The sequence below is a fragment of the Lepidochelys kempii genome, chromosome 3, assembly GCF_965140265.1.
Source record: "Lepidochelys kempii isolate rLepKem1 chromosome 3, rLepKem1.hap2, whole genome shotgun sequence".
In the NCBI taxonomy this organism is placed as follows: Eukaryota; Metazoa; Chordata; order Testudines; family Cheloniidae; genus Lepidochelys; species Lepidochelys kempii.
Genome location: NC_133258.1, coordinates 46,607,287 through 46,629,812, shown reverse-complemented (window position 1 = coordinate 46,629,812; position 22,526 = coordinate 46,607,287). Strand labels below are relative to the sequence as shown.

The window sequence follows — 22,526 nt, the reverse complement described above, 5'->3', positions numbered from 1 at the left end:
AATTGTAACTGAGAGAAGAATCTGGGCTTCAGAAATGAATTTCTTTGAAGAAAATCAATTTTGATCAACTTACAAACAGCAGAGATTTTCCAGGATCCAACAATAAGCGGTGAAAGTAACAATCATCCAGAGAGGACAGCTTGCAGTAAGGTAGAATAATCAGACTGGACATCATAATGAAACCAAAGCAAGTAAATTTCTAATGGATGTGGCAGGTTTGTAAAATCATACATCTGGGCAGAACAAACACTGAATTGGAGTGATATAAGATAAAGACTATCTAATCCACACAGCAAAACGTTTTACAGGCTAAAAAAGAAAACTAAAACCAAGTCAACCATAACTATAAAACTATATTAGAAGACAATTAGCGGTGATCAAATTAAACGAGGAGTAAGTAGGCTAAGTTGGTTCCTCTTTCTCTGGTCAATGATCCCATATGACAGTTTATTTACTATGTTGGGTAGAATTAAAATAGCCCTTTATGTGACAATGTTTAACAATTCTAGTTTATCTATTTTCTTAACAGGAGTGTTGTAAAACCTTTGATAAATATCTTTCTAATCAATATCTATTATATTAAATATTAGTGGATTGAAGGGGCAATGGGTTATCGGATCAGACTGTAAAGTGCTGGGCATTGACCCATTAAAATATGGCATCTCATACAGCTGAAGACTAAGTACAGATTTCACAGGGCTGTTAAAAAATAGCATGTCTGGAAAATGATACCTTATAAGGTTCAATGTAGGACCCAATTACACAGCACTTATGTTACACAATTCAAGGTTTCAGTCGAAGTAGCTCCCATTTCTGTGCTAATGGCACAATTTTTTTTGTTCAGGCTCATAATTTAAAGGAACAGCTAAATATAATTCACAGTGTAATTTTTATATTTAACTCTACTGATTGTTAATGTTAGCAAACATATAATGTTCAAGGGTAATGGGTAATTCAACAAGTCTCTGCTAAATATGGTTTCCAGTTAGACTCCTACACACACAATTCAACCAGGCATAAAAAAAGTGACAATGCTCCAGTGACGTCAATTTGAATTGAACTTGCTTATGGCAGAGTTGAATGTGATCCTTGATCTCTTTACTGAAGGTTAATTTACAGCATGCTTAATTTATTAGATGAATTTCAGGTCTTGTCCAATAGTGCTAGAATGACCACATTGAAATCTAAACCCAGCCAAATAATGGTCACATTTAAGTGGCACTGTATGTACAGGCCAATCCTACAGCTGTCTCTCACTTAAATATTTTGTAAAATAATAGGAAATAAAATGCAAAAGCTGGCTCACTCTACATGATTGATTGTATATGATAAAAGCCTGGTGTGTCCATAAACAGAGGATCATCATCACATAGTCTGTTTGAAGGAGAAAAGGACAAAAAGAAATAAGTGGAAATGTTTTCTTATTTAGACCATTTCCCTTGTTTAACAATTGGGTGCAATGGGTCATATTACTGGGTTAATGGATAATTAATTTCACCAAATGAACTTTGCTCAGTCAGCTGCATGCTTTGTGCAAACCATTTGAAGGCAAAGAGGAATTCCCCAGGACAAAATCTGAAGCGAGTGAGGTTGAAAATCTCTGAGCGCATAATTTGTCTGTCAGAAACTGCTATGGGTGATGATAGACAAGAAGTATAATACCCAGACTGAGTTTTCAGGGCTCACAATTAGAAAGAGCTGACATGGAAACCTTTGAGAATCATAAGGAATAGAACCTGCAATGCCATTTTTACAATAATTTTTCAGAACAGATCCATGTTTTCAGGAATTGCTAAAGTCTGTGCCATGTGATAAAGAACATATTAATATTCCTTTTTAGGGTAGAAAGTGAAAACAATCCACTTAAATATTGTAGTTAACTGGTTAATCTATATGTTTTGCACTTTCCTTTCCTTGCCAGGATCAGAACTGCTCAGCTGTCATAGTCACTATATTACTGAGATTTCCCTTAAGCTCATGTGCTTTTTAGTAGCATGATCTGAGTTCTAAACCTACTGTAATTGTGGAGTTTTGAGTGTCCATTGTATATAGTGACACTCAGGAAGTGCCCAGATGGCCCGCGATTTATTTTAATAGGAAAGTTAAAAGATGCCAAACTCTTCCATTGCTGTTGCTTATAAAGTTTAGAGAAATTTATTTGGAAGCATACTTGTTCTCAGATACCGGCAATGCCATCAAGTAACTATAATGAAGAAAATCATTCTGTGGGGTGTGTGTGTGTGTGTGTTTGTGTGTATATATAAAGAGAGAGATTATATTTATCACCTTTTTTCATTGTTATTGACACTCACATTACCAGGCAAAAGTTAAATAAAGTAATTATTATTTTACTTACCTGCACAATTCATTGTCTTGGCACCTGTGAACTACATTTAGACATGAAGGAGGGGGAACTATGTTGACTGCACATGGCTTGCCATGAAGAAGATCTTTGGCTTGCTGACAAGATTCATCAGGCTGGGTGCAGTCACAAAATGTCAACATCTGGGCAACATTAAAAGGCATATTTTGATAGAAGAACCTTATGGCTGCTTGGCATTGTTCCATGTTGCACTGCTTTCTAGTTACTGAACAAACTTTAAGGTACAGAGATAACTGTTTATTACATACTTCATCTTCAATACATTCCTTGTTTACATCAAAACAGGTTCCATTCTCTATGTATTCTAAAAGGATAATAGATTTAAAAAAATACACAAAGATAAGTATAAAGACCAATCTAGTGGTTGTTTTTTTGCACTTCTGGATTCTGAAAGCAGTTGCAGGATCCAGTCTTAACTATACAAGAAACATTTATAAAAATTAGAGCTGGTCCAAAAAACTGATAGACATTAGTACAATATTTCCCCCCTCCTCCATACCCAATTTTTATTTGTAAATATTTTTTTTGGACTAAAACTTGTCTACCCGCTGTAGAGACAACTGATTAGGACATGAATCCAATTTATCTCACTATTAATAACAACATGCTGGAAATGTGTAATGGGGGTGTGAAGGTTGGGAAGGTGAGATCCAGAAGGCTTTGTAAGGTTTCTCTACAAAGAAAGGTTTCCCTGAGGAACCCCCAACCCCCTATCCCCACCTCGCCTCAGTATATGGCTACTGCCAGTCACCCTCTAGCCCCCGTTCACTGGGGCGGACTGCAGTGTACAAGCCCCTCATCACAGGCAAGGAGGGTCTGAACCTGCTGCTTTCACCTATGCTTGGCTGCCCCCTGCAACCGCAGTACCTATTTGGCCTTAGACTAGGCCTGCAGCCTGGGAGGTTTCCAGGCCAGAGCTCCCCAGCTCGTCTGGCCTTCCCCCAGCCCTGCTCCAGTCTAGGTACCCTACTCAGCTTGCAGCAGCCAGGTCCCTCCCTCTCAAAAGGCCAGAGAAAGAGTCTCTGTGCTCCTGGCCCATTGGCCTCTTATAAGGTCCAGCTGGGCCTTGATTGGGGCATGGGCCCCACTGTGTCTTTTCCCCCCGTCAGCCTGGGCTGCTTGCCACAGCCACAGCCCTCCCCTGGGCTGTTTTAAGCCCTTCGGGCAGGAGCGGGTGACCACCCTGCTACAGGCTGGATACACTGCAGTTAAGGTTACTTTATAGAGCTGAATAATTAAAAATCCCAACCCATCAAAAAGTCTGAAGGACATATGGCATTTCATTAATCATTGGCGTGTAACTGTTTTTCAGAAATTTAAGTTTGAATGACCTCATCTCTTTATTTCCCTGTTTTTAGAGATCTGAGCTTTGCTGACCTCAACCTTCTGGAAGAGCATGAGACACTGCTGGGCAACCTTAACTCTGCTTTAATGAAATTTTTTGTTATTTGAAACATTGAGGGTGAAATCAAGTTAATGGACACTTTGCTGTTGACTTCAACAGAGCCAGAACTGCAGCCATAGAAAGTAAGCTCTTCATTTCAGAGCCTTTGTTTATGTATTCATCTGTGAACGCCTAGTGCTCTTCTCGTACTATCTTTATAAATCGTAATATCACAGTTAGGGTCCAAACCTGCAAGGTCCTCCTATTGAGTTTAGTATTATTTCAGAGCCCCCAGCACCTCATAAAGGGTGCCCAGGACCTGACAGGATTTGGTCTTTATTTGCAAGGCAAAGTATAGGGACATGCCATAGTGTTGTGACTATTGATAAATAAATATTATTAAGGTATTTTTATTACAATAGTCCCTTATGCTGTCATGTTAATGGTGACGTCTGTAAGAGTGAGATATCTATCTTAACTATTATTTATGCACCTTGTTATAACCATATTTAATAGATGGGGAAGCTAATTCAGATAAAATTAGAACAATCCCCTGCTACTGGAACTTACATCTATTCTTAGACTCAGTTTTGAACCTAAACCTTTATGTTCTGAAATGTTCAGATCATTTTTTTTTAATTTAAAAATTTTGAATGGGACAAAATCAGAAGAATTGCCATTGGCTTAAATGGGATCAGGATTTTTTTATTATGAACTTCTGTATCCTTCTCTGACCAGAAATCTATCTGCAAATATTTGGGGTTCACTAAATCTGATATTTTAAGTTTGTTTGTTCAATGTTGTTATTATTATGTAATCTATATGCAGCGACATTGTCCACTATCACAGACTGAAAGAAAAACAATAAATATGGTTTATAAATTAATAAAATAAATTCAAATTTACCATGTTTGGAAAGAGCAGATAAGTTCCATTGTAATTTAGTTTCCATGTTAATATTATCTAGAAGAAAAAGATACATACAGAGACTATATGGAGCATTGATACATTACGTCAGCTTGGTTGTGAGCTTTAATGTAAAACTTTATTGACTCTAATGCTAGCATAACCTTTCACATAAAAGTACAGAGAAAAAAAATTAGGTTAGTCAAATAGACTTGTAAATTTGTTTACAAGCTGCATAAGATTCATTAGGTTTATTTAGAGATATTAAAGCAAATCTGCACAGGACCTTTCTTCATTGCTATTGGCAACATCACTCTCCTCTCTGAATACGTGGCCTAAAAGTTTGGGACCTCAATGAGAACTCTTGGGTGCTTAGCACCTCTGAAAATCAGGCCCCTTATGGCTAAATATAAATATGGTAGCCTAAATTTTTGAATGTATACACAATTTTTAAAAACTATATTAATAAATAATAATAATTATTATTTAGTAGTCATCGTAGTTAGAGACGGTTGTTACAGGTTCATCAGGAAATGCTGATTCTCTGAACTGAAACGGTTCACTGAGTCTGTTGCAGATTTGTTGAAACTTTTACTGAAACACAGTGTTTCAGGGTGCACAGCTCCATGAAAGAGAGCCTGTCAGCTGCCACAGCTCTGAGTGTCTTGGGGCTGGTCGACTCTGTGACTTCAGAGCAGATCTCCCAGGTGGACTGCCCAGGGCTGGGGACCCCAGATGCAACTCGGCTAATTATATGTTCTACAATAATAATAATACCAAGGTCCGTGGCTCTGGGCTGCTCCCTCAGATCAGGGCTTCCAGGAACCCTGTTGTATAACTGGGAGCCTTGAAGCCCTGGAACCCCTGACTCCCAGGGCATTCCTCACTCATGGGCTTCCCTGGAGCTACAGACTCTGGAAACTCAGCAGCTGCTGAGTGAAATTGGCTTTCTTGTCAGCTTCCCTGCAGCTATTGCAAGAATGTCAATTTCACTCAGCCAGGATTGATTGGGGAGCAAATTTTGTTTGGAAACATCATACAGAAATGTTTCTGAAATTATTTTTTTAGGTTTCCCATTTCAGTGACAACAATTTTTAAAAAAACAGTTTCAGGTTGACCTGAACTGAATATTTTTTCCTCAGTTTTTGGTCCAGCTTCCCAACCAAAAAACCAATTACTCACTTCATTCTAGTACTAGCAGTGGCTCTGAAAGGCTCCGCTCAGCACCAGAATTCCCTTGTGCTAGGTGCCGTACAAACACATATTATGAAATTATTCAATTAATTCAAACTACAATTTCACCTACCACTTGATAAGCTGTTTAAATTATTCACATGCATATAATCAGCTTCCTAAAATTCTCCTGTTCCCAACATTCAACTGCAAATAAGTCATAAAATATACAAACTTTCCCACAGATGTGATAATACTGGATTCAAGTAAGACAGTTTTACACAGCTTTTGAATTGCAATAAAACAGAATTTTAACTTTTAAAGGTATCCCTGAATAGCACTAACCTGGATGAATGCCCTGATTTCTCTCATCATCATAGTCGTCTTCCCGCATGGCAAAAGCTTGATTCTCCTGAATGTACTGTAAACACGTGTTATTAAAGATACTCTTCCATATTTTAGCACATCTTTTTTGAATTGGTTCTGAACACTTGCAGTTCCCCAGCACTGTTTTCCTCAGCTCCTTCCATGCTGACAAACATTGTTGCCCAACCATTTGGAGACTGCATTTTGCCACCTCTGCCCTGCAAACTCTTTGGAAGTTCTTATACATCATAAAGCAGCTGTGGTCTTCTCGGCAGTTTTGCTTTGCAATACTGCAGTCATTTTCTGATTCCCTGGTGCGTTGCATGCCTTTGGGTTCTGAGTGCGACCTGAAGTTTAATTGCATATCTGGGCTTAGGGAAGGCTCCAAATGCCCTGTACAGATAGATTTTGACAAAGACGTGTGTTGGAAAGACAATATGTAAGGCTGAATCCTACAAATTCTTTTATAGTCATATCTAAACAAATTTGGTGACAAAGTTAATTCTCCTAAGAATCCGTACAATAAACTGAATTATACAACACTGATTATGGCTTAACTAATTTGGATGATTCCTATGGTAGCTGGTCAATAGCAAGTAACTACATACTCATTTCAGGTTCTTGCAGATTACTAAGTCTTCTTTATGTTTACTATGTTCCCAAAAATCTGTATAATATAACCTGTGCTCTAGGTTAGCACATAAATGGGCATCAGGTAATATACACAGAACTCTGACTGAAATTACTGCATATGGCATGATAGAATTAGGTATACAGGGAAAATTCAGCCCAGACGCAACTCTGCTAATTTCATTTAAATTGCACCAGGGAGCAATTTGTCCCTTTGGCCCCAAGTAATTAACGAAGAGGGGTACAATTATCCTCCCATTTGACTGAGGCAAAACAATCATCAGTTTCAAAGTAGTCAGTATCAGGCCTTAGCTTTCCAATCCTGCCATCTTGAGTAAGGAAGGCAAGATCAGGTCCTTAACATTTACTTTATTATCTGATTTGATTTGACATGCCATGTGTCAAATCCTGTAGTCTTTATTTAAGGACACTTCTCTTTGCACCTGAGTCTCCAAATCTTACTCATATTGAATAGTACTTACTCACACAAGTAGTCCAGTTGAAGTTTAAGGGGTTACTTCACACAAACAAGGATTGCTGAATTGAGCCCATGGACTTCAAGGACTGCAGGATCTGATTCTATATGTTATTATATGTTCTACAATGTTTAGGCATATCAGAACAGGTTAAACGAAGAGTTATCAGCCTTAAATTTGAATTTCTTGGTTTTTCCTCTGACTTTCCTTGGTACTGTTGATTTTAAAATAGCTATTTAACATAATTTTCATATATACTTAGAGATGTGAATACACTAGAACCTCAGAGTTAAAAACACCTTGGGAAAGGACGTTGTTTGTAACTCTGAAAGATTTGTAAGTCTGAACAAAATGTTATGGTTGTTCTTTCAAAAGTTTACAACTGAATATTGACTTAATACAGCTTTGAAACTTTACTGTGCAGAAGAAAAATCCTGCTTTCCATTTATTTTTATTAGTAGTTAGTGTTTAACACAGCACTGTACTGTACTTGTTTTGGGTTTTTTCCTGTCTTGCTCCTGCCTGATTGTGTTCCAAATGAGGTGTGTGGTTGACTGGTCAGTTCATAACTCTGAGGTTCTACTGTATTTTAGAAAAGGCAAAATAACATTAAAAAGTCTATTGAGAGATTTTTTGATTTGAGACTCACATAGAGGAAACTATAAGACTTCCTTATGCTGAGGAATTACATTCTATCTTCAGACAGAGTTAAAATTCCACTTCCATTATTTTGTATTATTAAGGCATCAGATACAATAGTTACCTTTTTTAACGGCACATTGTTTCCCAAGCAACAGTTTGGTGCTACAAAAATCATCTTTGGTGCAGATACAGTCTTTAAACTGTGGATACTGGTTAGCCAGGAATTGGATGGTTGTATTACAGCCAACTGAATCTTTTGCCTTGCAGCTGTTGCCTAGGTTTGTCGTCAAGAATATAATTTTGTTAATATTTATTCAACAAGGCTACATAAAACAAGTCAATTGCAGTACAATAAGAGAAGATGGTTTTGTTTCTAAATATATCATAATTCACAAATTTAACATCATCTTTGGGATGACATGATGAAAGTGTGGGTACAATTCTGTCTTCATTTATATTGATGGATATTTTTGACCCATTGCCAAAATGTCTATTTTAAGTTCTCATTTTGAGGGCATATAATCTGTTTGTAACAATTACTTTTGACAAAAATTGTGCATACTTTACTATATTTTTGGCTTATTGGGTCAGTTTCACTGGCGGCTTAGCATGCCAATTGTGCTTATTAGGAACAACTGAAAAGTGAGTAACAAAGGTGGGATTTGTAGGAGCAGAAGGCACAGCCTTCTCACTAGCTGACCCTCAACTATAAAACTCCCTACTACAACTACTAAGCATGTTGGTATGTCATTGCCACATTAGGAATAAAGGTGAAATCCATATAGCCTTTCCAGAATAACGATTATGAAGATAAAATTGCTCCAAAATCTGTGCTCTTGGAAAACAGGGAGAGAGTTAAATCATTACTGGTGTGGAGAAAGTAAATAAGGAAGTGTTATTTACTCCTTCTCATAACACAAGAAGTGGGGGCCACCAAATGAAATTAATAGGCAGCAGGTTTAAAACAAACAAAAGGAAGTATTTTTTTCCACACTATGTCAGTCAACCTATGGAACTCTTTACCAGAGGATTTTGTGAAGGCCAAGACTATAACAGGGTTCAAAAAAGAACTAGATAAATTCATGGAGGATAGGTCCATCAATGGCTATTAGCCAAGATGGGCAGGGATGGTGTCCCTAGCCTCTGTTGGCCAGAAGCTGGGAATGAGCGACAGGGGATGGATCACTTGATGATTACCTGTTCTGTTCATTCCCTCTGGGGCACCTGGCATTGGCTACTGGGATACTGGGCTAGATGAACCTTTGGTCTGACCCACTATGACTGTTCTTATTTTCTTATGAGAGCACTTGGGACATTTTTGCCCAACGGTAATTTCTGTAAGGCATTCAGCTACCATGAAGTAGATAGAGATATCAGTTACCAGGGTGAAATCCTAGCTCCAATGAAGTCAAAAATCATGTGGTACAAAAGGATTAAGCAGGCTTCATATAACAAGTTAGACCATGTACTAAACAAGTATGTTTCTACTACCAGGACTATTGTGTTTATACACAGTATTGATTCAGCTGTGTGGTGAGTATGTCACAATATTTTTGTTGCTGTTTTTTTAATTCTTGTTCCTTTTATTACTGATTAGCAGAAGATAACACATTCCAACTATAATATATATATGCATTACAAGGGCACTTACAAAAATGCCCTCTTGATTTAAAATCTAAGCATAATTTCAGCTTTGGGACCTACTAATGATTTAGCTTATATATATATATATACACACACACACACACACAATTTGTATAAATATGACTGCAAGACTTCTGACAAATAGCTGTGGCTGACACTTTCTAGGTCATAATCTGTCCCCCCAGCCACAAGCAGAATCCATCATTGTCAATGGGAATTTAATCTTCTTCATTGAAGATGAAGGACAAAATATGGTCTTAAATCTAGTTCACAAAGAATCTCCTGATGTGTGATGTGCAACTTCACTGGTAGGGCTAAGTGTTTGCACTCACTCATGGCTTTACCCTTTATCAGCAATGAAGTTCACTCCAAACTCATGCCAATAAACCCTTTATAGCACACCACCCCATAATTTATTCTCTTTCTCCATATCCACTCTATTTGGGGAGCTAACACTGAATGTCCTCACAGAAGGAAGTGAGTTTTTAGGATCCATTTTAAAAAGAAATGGGTTGTTGACTGACTCAGAAGGAATTTTATGTGGTAGGTTCAAGAAGACAATAAACAGCAAGAGGGGAGAACTTTTTGATTTGAGCTATTAAAAAGTTTTACATTTGCTTTACAACAGAGATTAGGCTGAGTTGCAGGCCAATTGTATTACTGGTAGTATTCAGACAGTATTACCTGATTCACCCCCAATTAAAAAGTAATCATATTTATTAAGATAAGATGTACCTAGTACAAAGCTCCATGAGCCTTTGGATGCACTAATCAGATATATATTAGAATTAGTCAAAAATGGTAATTGTTTTGCACCAAAATATTTCTCCCTAATTTTTTTTAAATGAAAATTGTTTGGCTTTTTATTGAAAAACCAAAAATTCTCAATGAAATGAAAATGTTCCACCAAAATTTGGATTTAAAACATCATTCTTTATTGAAAATGTTTTCAAATAATCTTATGACTGGCTCTAATATGAATGTTTTATGTATATACACAATACTGTAGAAAGTATTAAACTGTTTATAAAAAATGATTTTCCTATTCCTTAAGGTAATAAGCAGAGACAGTGAGACTGATTTCCTGTTCTTGTGTAGGTGAAAATCTGTGTTATGCATTAAACAACTGAAGGGAGATCAGTCATATTCAGCACCTGCAATTTATTGTATTATCATTCCCTAGAAATGATTCATTCTGACATGTTGGTGCCAGTTAACTGAACAGCATTAATATGACACCTCTGCATATTTCTTTCATGCATGTCAGAATTTATTTATTTCATATTCTAATATTACTTCAAAATTATTCTAAGTAACGCTGACATTGCCTGAAGCGTTCTACTCTCTTATTGCTGAATTACGGAAGATGGTATTTTATTGGAAAATGATTCTCAAGTTGAAAATGTTGAGGGCTACATTCTGGAATCACTACTTAGTTTTTACTCAGCTCTTATATGGTATCAAAATTCCCTTTGGACTGAACTTGTTGACTGGGATTCACAATCTGATCTCTGAAACCTCATTCACTGCATTGAAAAGGAGTTTGCATGAGTGAAACGGAGGGCAGAATTTGATCCCTACTAAGGACTTCACAATTGTAGGCCTGGTCCTGAAATCCCTAGGCCTGTAATTATCTTTGATTCTGCTGTCACATGCACAGCTTTTACATGTCGCATGCACATGTGGACTCTCCTTGACATCAGTGGAGTCACTCCAGTTCTACACTCATGTGAAACCAGAATAAGATATAAAATAACCTGATATAATATGGACAAAGAGTTTTGTTTGACTTATCGCAATCAAAAAACCATGGCAGTATAGACTGTAACTGTTACCTGAAATATTACAGGCATCTTCAATTACATTCCAGACACTTTCACATCCATTTGCAGCACGAATGCATTGCTCTCTCAGGTTCAGACAGTCAGTGGTCTGGGAAGCAGATGTGTTTTTGAAGTATACAACTAATACTGTAAAAGTAGATAATAATGATTAGTTAGTACTACAGGTAAACATCTGCCTGCTTGCATTCATGCTATGAATTGTACAGTGTGATTTATTATAGATTGCATGTAATGACAAATGAACAAGTTAGCTTTTTATTACTTAGCAATATACAAAATTTCCTATTATTTTTCCAATCACAAAACAATTGTGATTCGGCAGACTTGGCACTGATACAACTCCAGTGTCTTAAGTTTGATCCAGTGGGAGCTTTCAGGGTAAATCCAGAGTAACATCATTGTATTCAGTTGTGTCATTTCAGATTTGTGTTGGCATAAGTGAGCCCAGAATTTGACCCAGGATCTTCTGTCTGACCTAATGGAAAAAATAATGTTATACAAGCTTTCAAGAACTACTTTCTTCATCAGTTCATGACAATACAGAAATGTAAGGGCATTGCAGTCCTTATACAAAGCGTTAAAGTAAAAGGGAAGTATAAAACTCAGAGAAACACTGGATTTCACTTCCACTTCAGAAACAAAGAGGAGTCCTTGTGGCACCTTAGAGACTAACAAATTTATTTGGGCATAAGCTTTTGTGGGCTAAAACCCACTTCATTAGATGCATGGAGCGAAAAATACAGTAAGCACTATATATATCACAGCACATGAAAAGATGGGAGTTGTCTTACCAAGTGGGGGTCAGTGCTAATTAGGCCAATTCAATTAAGGTCAATTCAATTCTTGTCAGCTGTTGGACATGGATAATGTCCACCTTGATTGCATTGGTCTCATTAGCACTACAAAAGTAATTTTCCCTCCCTTGATATTCACCCCTTCTTGTCAACTGTTGAGAATAGGCCACTTTCACCTTAATTGAATTGGCCTCATTAGCACTGAACCCCCCACTTGGTAAGGCAACTCCCAACTTTTCATCTGCTGTGATATATATATATACACTGCTTATTGTATTTTTCACTCCATGCATCTGATGAAGTGGGTTCTAGCCCACAAAAGCTTATGCTCAAATACATTTGTTAGTCTCTAAGGTGCCATAAGGACTCCTTGTTGTTTTTGCTGATACAGACTAACACAGCTATCACTCTGAAACTTCCACTGCAGTTTGCTAAAGCCAGATGCTACAGGATACTCATATCAATCAATATTAAAAAAAAATTTAACAGCTGTAGAACTGAACGATGATACAGTGTATTTCTTATTACATAAAATGTTTCCTTCTATTTACATTATTTGGGGGGATGCATCAATTTTGGGTAAAACACAAAATTTTAAATTCTTTTACAGCGGTACCAAATATACTGAACTTAAAGCCTGTTTTTGAACTGCGCACCTAGCATGAAAAACTGAAGACTGAGGTGTCAGTTGCATGGTAGAGACGTATATCTAAATGTCTCCTGTTGCTTATCTTATCAGCAGGAAATTAGATTGGCCTTGCTGGAGGAGAAGAGACGGTCTGAGATAATGCATTCTTATGATAAAACTATCTTTACTATGATAACACGTTATTTTATTTTTTCTGTTAAATTAACTTTCAGACATTAATTTAGGGCCTGATCATGCAAGTAGCTGAGCACTTCATGGGAGTGGTTTCATTGGCAGTCCCTCAGAGGATCAGAGATTACTGTTCATTCCAGGTGACATTCACAGAATCTTATGTGGCCATTCAAAGAATACTCTGTGCTCCTTAACCCCAGATTGAAAAGGGCAATTAATGTTTTCTAGGGGCTTGCCCAGGCCCTCTGCACTGGGATGACTTTCACACATTTAACATGGTTCTGTTAAGAGAACAATTTTAAACAACTGCTCCTGTTTAGCACTGATGTCATGTATTTTGGAAATGGTGCTGTGTTGTGAGGCAATATTGTTACTGTAGGGAATGTTTAGGTTTACAAGTGTATTAACATTTAACTTTCCATCACTGGCAGGTGCACCAATATTTAATATCTCATTAGTGACATCACATACATTTACCTTAAGCTAACAGAGCTGGTACTGAGAAAACGAATTCATGGACATCCTTCCTAGCTGCTGGATCCAATCTGAGTTCATAGCCAGGACAGCTACCTCTGCTCAGTACCGCCCATTCAGTCATCTTTCTGCAGCTTGCATTCAGCCAGAAGGAACCCAAACCTGTCCCTGGGACAAGGAGGACAATACCACCTCCCCTAAGGGATGACTCCAACTGCCATATATACCAGCTGTGGGTCAGGGGTCTGTTTATGGTCTTCCCCTTGTAAAGTCATTTAGACCTATTTCTGATATGAAAGCATTTTGCACACACTTTGATGGGGTAAGCCAGTGGAGAATCAGGGTCACAGAAACTTCTCTGGGAAGTGAGCCTAATTGAATGGACAGTTCAGACATTAGCCTGTTCCTCCTGCAGTGGGGGGACTTAAGACTCCAGCTGGGTTCCATACCACCAAAGCTCTGTGAACATGGTCACTGTATCTTTAATCTCCCTCCTGCCAACCTAGCCCTTCAGAACCCTTCCTTGCACATGAACAGCTAGAGCTTGGACAGGGGGAGCAGCCAGTTACCAGCTCAGACTTTCTTCTGATTCCTACTAAACTGAGCTGCCTTTCCAAAATCAAAATCTCTAAAGCCATTAAACCTATCAAACGGCTTCTCCATGTCTAATGACATGACAGTGGCTCTAGATTATCTCTTGACTCCTCTGTACTATACAACGTTAGGGCCAGTAACTGGAACTTTCTGATGTGCAACAGACCCACCTAATTTTGCTAATTTCCCTAAACATTTTCACAGCCTGTCACCATTGTTACAGTAAGTAGTGAACTCCAGATTTTTTGGACATTCAGGGAGAATGTCCTACCACAACCACCTCTCTTAGTAACCTGAGGGGGATCCATCCGGAGCTAGATTATAATTAATACAATTAATATTATTTGTATTGCAGTAGCACATAAAAGCCTCAAACAAAATTCATATTTCATTGTGCCTGATATTGTGCATGCATGAAGTAAGAGACTGTCCATGCCCTGAAGAACTTACAAGTCAAACAGACAAAGGGCAAGAGAAAGGAAATAAGTATCATCTCCATCTTAAAGATGGGAAATTGAGGCACAGAGGTATTAAATTACTTGCCCAAGGTCACATAAGATACCTCTGGCAGAGCTAGGAATTGAACCAGGATCTCCTGAATCCTGATCCAGTGCTTTAGCTATATAAACAGCTAGACAGATAGAAAAAAGTAAGGGTAGGCTACAAAAGGGAGTGATGTACCGTATATTGTGTGAATTTTGAAGCTAGTAGCTCTAAAGCCAGAAGTAACTAAGTGGAATGTTGTTTTAAACAGCAGAATAGAAAGTTAATGGCTTTGAGAGTACCGATATGCAGAACATAGTGGGAAAATGAAGGATAAAAATGAGCAGGAACAAAGAGTTAAATGTATAGGAACAGCATTTCATCTTATTCTCTTCTATCAGCTTCCTATATACCAGCTTTATTGATTTCTCTTTTTCCATTCAAAACCAAAGGGAAATGTCAATAACTCTTCTTATGGTACTACCTGCACTTATGCTTTCCACTCAGCAAACAAGTGACTGTTTGTTTAGACAAGGCATCCCATTTGCAGGTCTTCTTGATGGCTGAGTTTCTTATCAATGCTCATGCTAGATCACAAAAGAACACTCTTGTTCCTGTGTGGTGTTTACAGACTTGAACATATTACCAGGGACTCGTTTGAATAAGTTTGTTAGGTGCCCTGTTCAGCAAAGTACAACCCTAGAGATCACACCTGAGTGTGAAGTGAGCACCTGCTCATCCACACCTTGCAGTTTTCCAGCAGCAGCGAGAATAAATAAATAGGGATCAAATCAGGCATGAGCTCCAGGAAAGGGAAATTCATCTGACACATAAAGCATCAATAATGGTGTGTAGAGAATTAAGCTCACTTCACTGACGGCTAGTAGCATAGTTGACAAATCCCATGTTCAACACAGAGCGAATCTGAATAGACTTCTCAAACTGGAAAGCATCAAATACAAATCTATGCGAGCCTGGGGGGAAAACTACCTCTCTGGGTTCAGTTCGAGTCCATGCCCCGTTTTGAAGATGCAATTCTTACATTATGTTATTTCATGGAAAGGCAGCCTCTAGGCATGATGCTAGTAAATGATGATTTGAATAGCTACATGCAATCAGAGTGGGGACTTTGGAACACAAAAGTAAAACTACTTTTTACAAGAGAGCAAATCTTCTCCCTTCTAAAGGCAAGCCACGCACACTGGTGAGGATGCATGCACAAAAGGGAGATGCAGACAGAAGAGATAGGTAGGGATGAGATGGGCAGGTGGGCGCTGATGCACCCAAATGAGGTGCGTACACCCCGTGGGTGCCTCACGGGGGAGAGGCAGGCCCACGGGGGAGGTTCATTCGCGAGCTAGCCATGCACACACGCGCGCTGTGCATCCCGGCGCGATGCAGGGAGCTCGGGAGCCGGCAGGTGAGTGCCAGCCAGGTGAGACCGGGGCAGGGGAGGCAGCGGCAGCGGCGGGCGCCTGCAGACCAGCCGGCTGGTAGCAGGTTCTGCCTCCTCCCCAGCACTGACAAACCGGGCGAACTTACCTAGGAACAGGAGAGAGCTCATCGTGCGGCTGCGGCGGCTGCGGGCGCTGGGCGGAGTGGACTGCGGGTGAAGGCCAGGCACCGGCTCGGGTCTCAGGCTGTTTTCAGCACCGCGGGTGGCGGAACAGCGCTCGGCTGCCCTGCCCAAGGGCGGCGATTGGGCAGCGGGGCGCCGCGCTCAGCCCTGCCTCGCCAGGCCCCTGCTCCGCAGAGCGCACCGAGAGAACCCAGCCCCGCTTGGCACTCCGGCCGCCCCGCGCAACCCTGCTGCCCCTTCCCCTTGATCTATGCGCCTCCCCAGGGACGCGCTGGTGGGGGGCTGGGTTTTTAACCGGATCAAATCCCCTGCCAATGAGAGCGCGAATGATCAGGCGGGCGGCTTGATCCAGCCAAGGGAAATGGCCCTTGGCTGCAAAAAAAAAAAAAAAAAAAAAAAAAGGGGGCCCACGCTACTTTCCACAGCTGCAACCCGTGGAAAGCAAAGTCAAGTCCGTTTGCCACTTAGGCGCAGATGCTGCACGTGCGTTAGGCAAGATGATGCCACCGCAGATTCTGCCGGGCTGGGGTTTGAAAGTCCTGGCACTAGACTCCAGCAGAGAGCGAGCTTTAGGAAAGAAACATGCGGAGTGGCGCTGAAAGAAATTACTGCAGGTGCTAAAGGGAAAGACTCGCAGCAGATCGAGGCAGATTAGGGACCCCTCCCCGCCCCCAGCTGCACAATATTGAAGGGTGCAGGTTGTAATGCAGCGGTGGTATTCCGCCCACGGGACTTCTACACAGTGGAGGGATAAACTTTTCCAGTGCGGCTAGCCTGGCGCAGACCTTAGGGCTTGGCTATAAAGCGTTCATCTTTTACTTTACGTCTGCTTTTCTTTAACATTTGTACAAAGAACATCCGACCGTGAAGGAAGGGACCTGGAAAAGAGGAAGAGGGAAAAGAATGATAGTTTAGCTTGGTTAGTTTCCCCTTAAGTTAGTGTGCTGTATTGATAAGACTTGAAATGCACTGGATACACTTTCAGGCAACACATCCGATGTCAAGGAGACAAATTAACAGTGAAAAGCCAGTTAATGCACCAAATAAGACCAGTCTTAAATCTAATGCAGCGCAACACGTGCCCGCTAACCCCAGTGCTATGGCAGCTCTTGTAGCTGAGCTCTCTTGGGTTGTCCCTGGGCACATACCACCAGCCCCATACTTAAGAGAGCCTCTTTAATGCATGGGAGGTTCCCGATCTTCCCATGGAACAATGGGACAGGAGAAATTGGATTAGAACGGGAAGAAAACCTCTCATGGAACCATTTTCCATCCAAGAATGCAGTTCTGTCTAAATCCAATGCTTCACACACACACTGATTTTTCTTTCATGGAAATTTTGTTGTGAATCAGAACAAAACCCAAATTTTGAAATCCTCTGCACAACAGAAGTTTCCTTCTCTGACAGCTGTAGGCTGGGTACTTGCTCCCAGATCTTCCCAATAGCTGCAGCATAAGAGAGGGAGGCAATTCACAGCCTAGCCTAGTTTCCTGCTCTTTCCCCTGGTCGAGTAGCTCTGGGGCTCTGCAGATCCTTAGACCAGTCTACAGCGATACACAAGAGCTTTGCTAAAGTCTTATGTCTTGCCTTAGGATTTTTGTCTTCTCATTTCCCCCTTTGTTAACCTGATCCATTCTTTATTCATTTTCCCATTTTTTTTGTTACTACTTTCGTGCTCCTTTCTTCCACAGCCCTTTAATTTGATTTTTATCCTGGAGGGGTGACGAATTGGGGGGAGCGGTTCTTACCTGTGTTTAGTCACATTTGGAAAATCTCTGATTAGTTTTCCATAGTCCTTTCATATGATATTATTAGAACAGGGTCTTCTTTCACATCATGTAATTTGTAGAAGTCCCTCCAACCCTCCACTCCTGTCTGAATATTGTCTTTGTTAATCTTCTGTCAGCAATTTGCATATGTTAGGAACTGAAATCTGTTCTCAGCATCTTGGATCTGGAATAGCCCTCTTGGCCTATCAACCACGAGTGAATAACAGGAGTTAAAGGGCAGCATTATGAGCAGATATAAACAAATTAAACCAATTTGACATTAGTGTGAGGTTTGATGGAGTTACACCAGGAATGAATTTGGCCTAACTAAGGTTTTCCTAGAGTACAAAGACAAACACGTTACTGACAACACATTAGTCCAGGCAGTTTTCCTGTAGATGAATACAGGTGTAAAGAAAGAGGTCGACAAAAGATGTTTTCCTCTTCCAATGTTGACTAGGTACAAAACAAAAGAGGTTTTCCTCTTCCTGTGTTTAATGTATTCCCTGAAAAGACTGGGTCAAAGTAACATTACAACACAACACACACACAGCTGCATGTTGAGTTCATTCTTGTTGCTGAACAATCCTCCGACAACATAGCCATTTGGCAATGCATCCAAAGGACATCAAAGTAAAATGCTAAATTTGTAAATTTATGACATAGTTCCAATCACAGTATTGACGCATGAGGTCAGTCTAGTTTTCCTACACTGCTTGTTCTATGACGTTTTGATTGAATTTGGTGCTCAGATGCTATGATAAAGGATGCTTTAAAACACCTAGAGCAGATGTAGATGTACAGTTCCCATCGAAATCAATGGGCATTTTCCCATTGACTTCAATGGGACCAAGAGTTCATCCATTTTGTATGCACTTGAGAACTCCAGATTATATTTAATCTCTTCACTCTACTCATTCTGATTTATCTTTATAGAGATTTTATTACCGATTGTATTTTAAACTCCAAGTTCAGCATATGTTTGTAGGGAAATATTCCCAGCTTTCTATCTTTTTTTGGATTTATTATGTTGCCACTCATGTTTTCTATATCTAAGCAACTCTTAGAAGAGTATCCTGCATATTACAGTTTCGTGTTACCACTGCACGCACTGATGATTACAAGCCTATATACACAGTGGCATATCTGCATGGAGCAAAATGTGATCCAATAAAGCAATATCAAAATATTAACACTGGTCCTGCCAGGTGCTGAGCAGCACAACGAGCTCAGCACACTTCGCATCTATTGGGAGTATTCAGCACTGGGAGTATTCCCACGATCAGGCTGTAATCTATGTGGGGGACTGGAAGGGAGAGAAAAGAGAGAGAGAGAGAGAGAGAGAGAGAGTGTATTGGCTTTAAGTTATGGTGGAGTTGCAAGTGTAAATCAGGACTTGCAGTGTAAATCAGAAGTAACTGCACTGAAGACAACTGATTTACACAATTGTAGCACTGATGTAAATAAGAGGAGGGTCAAGCCCAAAGTGACAGGCGCTTTATAAATACACACACACGGGTTGGAAGGGACCTCAGGAGGTCATCTAGTCCAACCTCCTGCTCAAAACAGGACCAATCACCAACTAAATCATCCCAGCCAGGGCTTTGTCAAGCCTGACCTTAAAAACCTCTAAGGAAGGAGATTCCACCACCTCCCTAGGTTTTTGACAAAATGAATGTTTCTGTGAAAAGTGTCTGCTTTCTCTGTTCAATTTTGATTTTACTGAAAACCTGAATGCCCCCAAATAAAACAAAACAACAAAATCAGTTTTCATCTGACAACTGAAATATTTTGATTCTGAAATGCTGCCATGGTGTTTTACGGACATTGTAGTTTGGGTGTCTGGTACAGACGCTCCCCAGGTTATGCAACACCTGACAAACACAAATTCCCACTTATGGAAAAAGTTCCATAAGCCAGAAATAGGATTTTCGAGTTGTGGAAATTTGTGTGTAATGTATGGGCATACGTTTCCGACTTATGCAAAATTCGAGTTACGCAAGGCTTTCCGGAATGGAATGATTGCGTAAGTCGGGGGAGCGGGGTGTCTGTACTCCCATCCTCCTCTGTGGGCCAGACTCCCCAGCTAGACAAAATCTTCCTTGATGCACTATGTTCTCAGACCAAGCAGGGAGACATCAGACCAGTGAGCCCATCCCAGAGGTGAGAATGGGAGCTCAAGGCACCTGAGCTACAATGCACATCAAATACCTCATCAGCATTTCAAAACTGAAATATTTAGGTTTTGGTTTTTGATTTTTGCTGAAACCAAAATTTTCCATGATTTTTTTTTCCCTGTCCGGTTCTATGACTACTAAGACCTAAGTCCTAAACAGTAGTAAAAGACAGCAAATTGTAAAAAAACAAACAAACAAGCCAACCAACATTTTAAACTTAATTGTAAGACCACAGAAGACCCGATGAAGGCCAGTATTTTCAAGCATTGTTGACTAAAGTTAGCCACTGAAATTAAAGCAGCCTGATTTTCAGAGCACTGAGCCCTTGCAGCTTCCCTCGACTTGCATGGGAGTTGTCAGTACTTCTGAAAATCAGGTCACTTTTATTGGGGTCACCAACGTTACGCACTCAAGTTTGAAAAATCTGGCCCCAAATTCTCAATTTAGAATTACATTGCAAAAGCAAGCATCACATACTGCACTTTGGGTTCATGATTGAGGAACTTAGCCATGCTTGGAAACATAACTGAACATATCACAATCTGAACAGAAATTGCAAAAATGCGAAACAGAATTGATCCTGGTTGTAACAGCAGAAAACGACATCCGAGTTTAAAGCCAGAAGGGACCACCAGATCATCTAGTCTGACCTCCTCTGTATCACAGGCTCCCAACACCACTCAATACCAACACTAAAGCCAACAACCAAAACCAGACCAAAGTTTTACAGGCCACAGGCAGACAATAAGTGGGACAGAGGTGTATTGATGCCTGAAGCTCCTGCAATGGCAGGGTACTTATTAAGTGAGATATACCTCAAATAATCCCAGAGAGTGACCCACACTCACTGCTCCAGAGGAAGACCAAACCCCCAAAGTCACTGCTAATTTGACCTGGGGGGAAATTCCTTCCTGACCCTGCATATAGTGATCACAGACTTCATAGACTTTCAGGCTAGAAGGGACCATCATGATCATCTGGTCTGACCTCCTGCAAACCTCTTACCACTCAACCTCATTAACCCAGTCCTATAATAGGTCCATAACCTCTGGCTCAGTTACTGAAGTCCTCAAACCTTGATTTAAAGACTTCAAGTTACAGAGAATCCACCATTTACTCTAGTTCTAACCAGCAAGTGACCTATGCCCCATGCTGCAGAAGAAGGCTACCCAACCTCCCCCACCAGGGTCTCTGCCAACCTGAGCTGGGGGAGGGAATTCTTTCCTGACCCCAAATATGGTGATCAGTTAGACACTGAGCATATAGGTGAGACCCACTAGCCAGACACCTGGGAAAGAATTCTCTTGGAGTCCTCCCCAGCTTGTGTCCCATCTTAGGCTGATATGGAGATATTTGTTAATTGCAGTCATGGATGGGCCATATGCCATTGTAGACAACCTAATCATGATATCCCCTCCATAAACTTATCAAACTCAGTCTTGAAACAAGTTAGGGTTTTTGTCCCCACTACTTGTCTTCAGAAGGGTGGTCCAGAACTTCACTCCTCTGATGTTAAGATGCCTTAATCTAATTTCAAGCCTAAACTTATTGATGTACAGTTTATACACATTTGTTCTTGTGTCAGCATTGGCCCTTATCTTAAATAGCTCCTCTCCCATCCTAGTGTTTATCCCTCTGATGTATTTATAGAGAGCAACCATATCTTCCCTCCATTTTGTTATGCTAAAGAAGCCAAGCTCCTTAAGTCCCCTGTCGTAAGGTATGTTCTCCATTCTTCTGGATCATCAGAAACCCCTCTCTGCAGCTTTTCCAGTTTGATTTCATATTTCTTAAACATGGGAAACAAGAATTTCACACAGTATTCCAGATGAGGTCTCACCAGTGCCTTGTATACAGTAATATCACTTCCTTATCTCTACTGAAAACACCGCTCGTGATGCATTTTAAGATTGCATTAGCCTTTTTCATGACTGTGTCTCATTGGTGGCTCATAGTCATGCTGTGGTCGACCAGTACACCAATTGCTTTCTCCTCCTCTGTCACTTCCAACTGCTAAGTCCCTTCCTTATAGCAAATATTCTTGTGAGCCCCTAAAAATACTATTAAAATTCATCCCATTTCTATTACTCCAGTTTTCAAGGATGTCCAGATCTTCCAGTATGATATTGCAGGCCTCCTGCATACTGGCAATAACTCCCAACATTCTGAAATCTGCAAATTTTATTAGTACACTCCCATTTTTTGTGCCAAGGTCATTAATGAAAATGTTAAATAAAATTGGTCCAAAAGCCAAATCCAGAGGAACTCCACCACTAACCTCTCTCCAGCCTGACAGTTCACCTTTCAGCATGACCTACTGTAGTCTCCTCTTTAAACAGTTCCTTATCTGCCTTTTAATTCTCGTATAAATCCACATCTTCTCCAAT

At 40.1% G+C, this 22,526-nt stretch overlaps 1 protein-coding gene across 1 annotated transcript in view; it reads right to left on the bottom strand.

Moving 5' to 3' along the window:
* The window catches only part of GFRAL (GDNF family receptor alpha like), a 36,059-nt gene extending 19,882 nt beyond the window's left edge, over positions 1-16,177 (bottom strand). The window contains exons 1-6 of the mRNA XM_073336643.1: positions 16,156-16,177; positions 11,440-11,574; positions 8,082-8,234; positions 6,192-6,605; positions 4,674-4,730; positions 2,357-2,687 (exon numbers count right to left, since the gene is read on the bottom strand). Coding sequence (XP_073192744.1) covers positions 2,357-2,687; positions 4,674-4,730; positions 6,192-6,605; positions 8,082-8,234; positions 11,440-11,574; positions 16,156-16,177 — 1,112 coding nt within the window. The remainder of the gene's footprint in view (positions 1-2,356; positions 2,688-4,673; positions 4,731-6,191; positions 6,606-8,081; positions 8,235-11,439; positions 11,575-16,155) is intronic.
* Between the last annotated feature and the right edge of the window lie 6,349 nt (positions 16,178-22,526).